The sequence below is a fragment of the Dromiciops gliroides genome, chromosome 5 (assembly GCF_019393635.1).
Source record: "Dromiciops gliroides isolate mDroGli1 chromosome 5, mDroGli1.pri, whole genome shotgun sequence".
NCBI classification, from domain to species: domain Eukaryota; kingdom Metazoa; phylum Chordata; class Mammalia; order Microbiotheria; family Microbiotheriidae; genus Dromiciops; species Dromiciops gliroides.
Genome location: NC_057865.1, coordinates 101544902 through 101550901, shown reverse-complemented (window position 1 = coordinate 101550901; position 6000 = coordinate 101544902). Strand labels below are relative to the sequence as shown.

Here is a 6000-nt window from a genome sequence, read left to right as displayed (position 1 = left end):
CTATGGTCAAATCACAGCTTCACTGGCCTGCAATTTTTTTCATTCACAAAATAGGTTGGATGGGACTAGATGGCTCCTTAATAGTTTCTCATCTCTTGATCTATATTATGATAGAAATGCCCAGTTTCCATGGCAGGAGCCCCAAGAAATTATTTTCACAGATCCAGGTAAGGTATGCAAATCACATGCAGTTGAAAAGAGCAGTGGTAACTGAGGCTGGTGGAGATTTGCATCCACAGAGAATTGCATGAACCTTTCTTCCCCAACCTCACAGGGTTCCCTCATTATACTGTGGCTTGGAGGGAAAGGGTAGAGCATTCTCCCTGCCCATCTCATCAAGAAAAGTAGGAGCTCCATGAATCAGAGGCCAGCAGAGACCTAGGCAAGAACAGTCATTGGAGGAGGGACTGAAATGGTGGGGCCATTCATGATCTTCTCCATGATTATCTATATTCTGTTGTGTTTCCTGGGGATCATGGCTAATGGCTTCATTGTTGTGATACTGGGAAGGGAGTGGGTTCGATGCCACCGCAGGTCTTCCTGTGACATGATCCTGATCAGTTTGGGTGCCTCCCGCTTTTGCCTGCAATGGGTTGGAATGATCCACAACTTTTACTATTTTCTTCACCACCCACACTATTCCACAGAGCCTGCTCGCCAGTACTTTGGAATTTACTGGGATTTTCTGAATTCAGCCACATTCTGGTTTGGCACTTGGCTTAGTGTCCTCTTCTGTGTGAAGATTGCAAACTTCACTCACCCCATTTTCCTTTGGCTGAAGTGGAGAGTTCAGGGACTAGTACCCTGGTTCCTACTAGGATCCCTGCTAATCTCTTTCATTGTCACCATGCTGTTTTTTGTGGGAAACAATGCTTTGTACCAGGAATTCTTGAAGGGGACATTCTCTGGGAACATAACCTTATATAGTTTCACTAGGAAACTAGAAATATACTATTTTCTCCCTTTGAAACTCATTACTTTGTCTGTTCCCTGTTCTATATTTGTAGTCTCAACAGTTCTGCTGATTATTTCTCTGAGGAGACACTCCTGGAGAATGCAACAGAGTGCCCACACTACCCAGGATACTAGTACTCAGGCTCACACCAGAGCTCTGAAGTCTCTGATCTCCTTCCTAGTCCTTTATGCTCTTTCTTTTCTGTCTATGATCACTGATGTTGCTGTCTTTTCTGGCTTTGAGGGTAACTGGTACTGGCCATGGCAAATTTTGATTTATCTGTGCACATCTGTTCATCCCTTCATCCTTATCCTTAGTAATTCCCAGCTAGGAGGGGAACTCAGGAAGCTTCTTCTCCTGCCTAAAACCTTCTGGAATGACAAGGGGACATCATCTCCTACCTAACATAGGCACCTCTCTCTCCCATACCAAAGGAAAGACTCCTGAGGACTGAAGCAGAGCATATCCTTTGACTTCAAAGTTTTCATACTACTGAAGTCTAGGTGGAAATTAAACATTTTCCTCATTCATTACTCCCATACTGAGATAATCAAATGCATCTGTGATCTCATGGATTTAGGAGTGCTTGACTTTCAGTCATGCCTTATTGATGTCTGTCTATGCTTGCCCATCCTGCTTCACGGTTGTCCTCCCTTGAGTTCACCACAAGGGGTCTCTATCCAGCATATTGGAGGCCTCCCTTTTTCCTGACATTTGGAGAGTACCAGTGGAATACTCTGGTATCTGTCATCTTTTACCTTGTCACTGTGTCCTCTTCTATGAGAAGAAAAAAATTGTGCTTCTTTCAAAGGATATTTTCTTTCTTTCTTTTAGAAATAACCATAGTGACTTTCTTCAAATGACCCTCAGAAAGGTCACCTCTGGTTTATCATTCCCAAACCAAAATGTTTAAGAATGTCACAGATGCTTTTTCTATCACAATGTCCATGTGATGAAACCACTTTATTTTTCTATTTAGAAAAAAAACCTAAAATTTTGTGCTTAAATGTTATTTTAAACTTTTGTTTGGCTAGGATAGAGTTGGTTTAAAAAAAATCAATGTGATGTACAAGCTATATCAGGTTGCCTACCGTCTTGGGGAGGGAAGAGGAAAGGGAGAAAAATTTGGAACTCAAAATGTCACAAAAATAAATGTTGAAAATTATTTTTATATGAAACTAGGAAAAATTATTAATGAAAAAATAATGTGAGGAAATCTTGGATAAAGCATTGATTATCTAAGGCAGGCTGTAAGAAGTTTAGGTTGCTAGAGGCAATGCCAGATACTAGAAGAGGACATTTAAAATTTAAGCAAATTTCAAGGAGCAGTTTTTTTTTTTTTTTTTTACTGGGAGGGAGCAAGTTTATAGAATCTTCTATTACTAGGAGGGAGCAAGTTTATACCATCTTCTATGATTTAGAGCTGAAGAGACCTTAGAAGCCATTTTCATGGGTGGAAAATGAAACTTAGAGATTTAAAATTACTCTGAAGACATAGAAGAAATTTGAATTCAGATTTTTTCAGTTCGAATCAGGGCTCTTTTAACTAGACCAGTGGTTTCAACCTTTTTGTTTTGTGACATTCTTTCAAAAATAAGAACAGCAACAACAAGAATATTATGAATCTCCAGAGTAATTTAATGTTATTACTACTTATAATAACTAAAATGATAACTTTTTTCCTCAAATGCTCAAAATTAGAATTCATATTTTATAATTTAAAAGTATGAAATTGAACACTAACAGTAAAATTATAAAACAGTTAAAATGTTTTATGTTGGCTATTCTGTAAGAATTAAAAGAAATAATTGAGTAAAATGTCATATGCTTACTATAATATGCCAGACTTTGGATTGAATTCCTTTATATCTTTGTTAATTAAAAATATCATTTATGGGAGCAGCTAGGTGGCACAGTAGATAAAGCACCAGCCCTGGATTCAGGAGGACCTGAGTTCAAATCCAGCCTCAGACACTTGATACTAGCTGTGTGACCCTGGGCAAGTCACTTAACCCCCATTGCCCTGCAAAAACAACAACAACAACAACAACAACAAAAAACATTTCAAATGAAATAAGTGACAACTTGGAAGATGTTTTCTATAATTTAACAATCATATATACACTTGATTTGGATTTTAAAAATTTGAACAATTGTTTATAAAATTTGGCTCAATACCAGACAAACAAAAATTTAAGTCTGTTTTTGCATTGACTTTGTTTCTTTGTTTTGAATTATAACAAGAATAAAGTGAAAATGCTCATTCACACAAATATGTGGTAGAAAATGGTAGAATAATTTTAAAAGCTCTGTTGCTGAGTGATGAAAATTCATTTTTATTTTTAGTTAAAAGTTTAGGGGCAGCTAGGTGGTGCAGTGGATAGAGCACCAGCCTTGGATTCAGGAGGACCTGAGTTCAAATCCGGCCTCAGACACTTAACACTTACTAGCTGTGTGACCCTGGGCAAGTCACTTAACCCCAATTGCCTCACCAAAACAAAAAGTTTATAAGATAATCAGTTTTGAATGTTTGTAGTCTTAAATCCATTGTTTTGTTGATTCAATTTTCTTTTTCAACCTTTATAAATTAATTAGCCAGAGAACCAAAAGATGTATTAAATATGTCAAATTTAACTTGGAAATTTCAGGAAAATTTTTATTGGAAGTTGCTTTTTGGGAGTAGCTAGGTGGCACAGTGGATAAAGCACTAGCTCTGGATTCAGGAGGACCTGAGTTCAAATCTGGCTTCAGACACTTGACATTTACTAGCTGTGTAACCCTGGGCAAGTCACTTAACCATCATTGCCCCACTAAAAAAAGAAAAAAGAAAAAAAGAAAGTTATTTTTCAAAATTTTAGATGGTAATTGACATCTTTTTGGATAGCCTGATGCAAAGGCCATTCATTTTCTAATAAGAAATTAAGCAATGTTACAAATCACTCAGTATTGTTCTCAATTTTGTGGTTCCAAAATTTTAGTTTCTCAATCTTACTCTTTACTTTATCTTGAATATTGAATATATTTGTATTCTTATCATTTAATAATCTGTAGAGTTCATTAATTTTTGAAGCAACATCTGCCAAATATGCTAATCATTATAGCTATGTCATACCACTTGATCCTCATATATTCCCTCAGGTAAAAAGGATGATCAGTACGGTTCAAAATTAACTCTTTTCTCAATTCAGATAGGTGAGTAGTAACTTCCCCATAGGAAAGCCATGTAACATCTTTGTGTGTTTAAAGTGTATCAAGCTTGATATACATTTCTCTGCATAAAATGACAATGAAGAATTACTCTTGATTTTATAAAATTAATTATTTGGAAAGCATTATCTACACATTTTAAAGTTGTGCCATTATGTTTGATGTTGAAATGTGGTTGTGTATGTTGCAGTTTGCCTATTTTATGTGCCAAACAACACTCTCAAATTTCCCAGTCTTTGATTTGCTCCATCTGTATAAATTACAAGAAGAGAACCTTTTGGTTTGTTTTCCTTCAAGTTCATTATTATGAATGAATTAGATTAAAAAGATAATCTTCGCAGATTGTCCTGTTGATTGATGATAAAATACCATATTCTCCTATACTTTACCATCTTGTGGCTATCTTACAAATACACCATGCCTAGTCCTTTGCAGCCTCTAACAAACAGTTTTTCTTTCTTGACAGAGTTGCAAAAATATCTACTTGACAAACACATACATGAACAGGAAAGTTTAAAAGGGTCATTATTTCTAAAACAAACATTCATTAAGTGTTTACTATGTGTCAAGCACTGTGCTAAACACTCCAAAGAAAGGCAAAAGACAATTCCTGCTCTTGAGGAACTCACAGCCTAATGAAGGGGACAACATGAAAACAACTACATACAAATAAGCTATATACAGGATAAATTGGAAATAATCAAAGAGGGAAGACCTGAGAATTGGGGGGGGGGGTCCGGAAAGGTTTCCTGTATAAAGTGGGACTAAGGGGCAGCTAGATGGCACAGTGGATAAAGCACTGGCCCTGGATTCAGGAGGACCTGAGTTCAAGTCTTGGAGTTCAAGTCGTGTCTAGACATGACACTTACTAGCTGGATGAGCCTGGGAAGTCACTTAACTTTCATTGCCCTGCAAAAAAAAAAAGAAAAAGAAAAAAGAAAACAAAAAGAAAATGGGACTTAAAGGGCACTAAGAAATCCAGGAGTTAGAGATTAGAAGAGAGAGAATTCCAGGCCAGAGGACCAGCCAGTGAAAATATCTGGAGTCTGGATATGGACTGTCATATTCAAGGGATACTAGTAAGAAGACCGGTGTCCCTGTATTATAGAGCATGTGGTAAAGTGTGAGCTTTAAGAAATTTGGCAAAGAGCCACTGTAGTTTATTGATTTGGGTAGGGTTTGAAATGGTCATATCTGAGCCTGTAAGCCAGATTGTAGAGAATTAAGAAGAAAGGAAATGGGGGCACCCATTTTAGATGGTATTCTCAAGCAGTTTAGTCATGAAAGGGAAAAGAGAAGTGGGATGTGAACTAGAGGGAATGGTTGGATTAATTGAGGTTTTTTGAGGCTATATATATATAGATCTTGTATTTATATAGTTACCACCATGATAGAATTATTAGAATGTGAGTGTATGGGGAGGAGGGTCTATGTTTTTTACTATATTTGTATCCCCAGAACTTAAGGGGTTCCTGGCACATAATAAGTATTTAATAAAATTTCATTTAGTGGGGCAGCTAGGTGGTGCAGTGGATAAAGCATCAGCCCTGGATTTAGGAGGACCTGAGTTCAAATCTGGCCGCAGACACTTGACACTTGCTAGCTGTGTGACCCTGGGCAAGTCACTTAACCCTCATTACCCTGCCAAAAACAAACAAACAAACTTTCATTTAGTGACTGACTTGCTGATGAACCCCCTCATCTAACTTGTTAGCTATTTCTCCCAAAATTGTATTATCTGCAAATTTTCTGAGCATGCCATTACTGATAAAAATGTTAGATGAACAAGCCAAGTATGGACCAATGATGTACTCTACTGGGCATATGCAGTTACATTG

General features: G+C 37.1%; 1 protein-coding gene across 1 annotated transcript; it reads left to right on the top strand.

Moving 5' to 3' along the window:
• The first annotated feature begins 412 nt into the window (after positions 1-412).
• On the top strand, positions 413-1360 carry LOC122727659 (taste receptor type 2 member 41-like). The gene has a single exon (XM_043965337.1). It carries the CDS (start codon positions 413-415, stop codon positions 1358-1360), a length of 948 nt encoding a protein of 315 aa, XP_043821272.1.
• The last annotated feature ends 4640 nt before the right edge of the window (positions 1361-6000 follow it).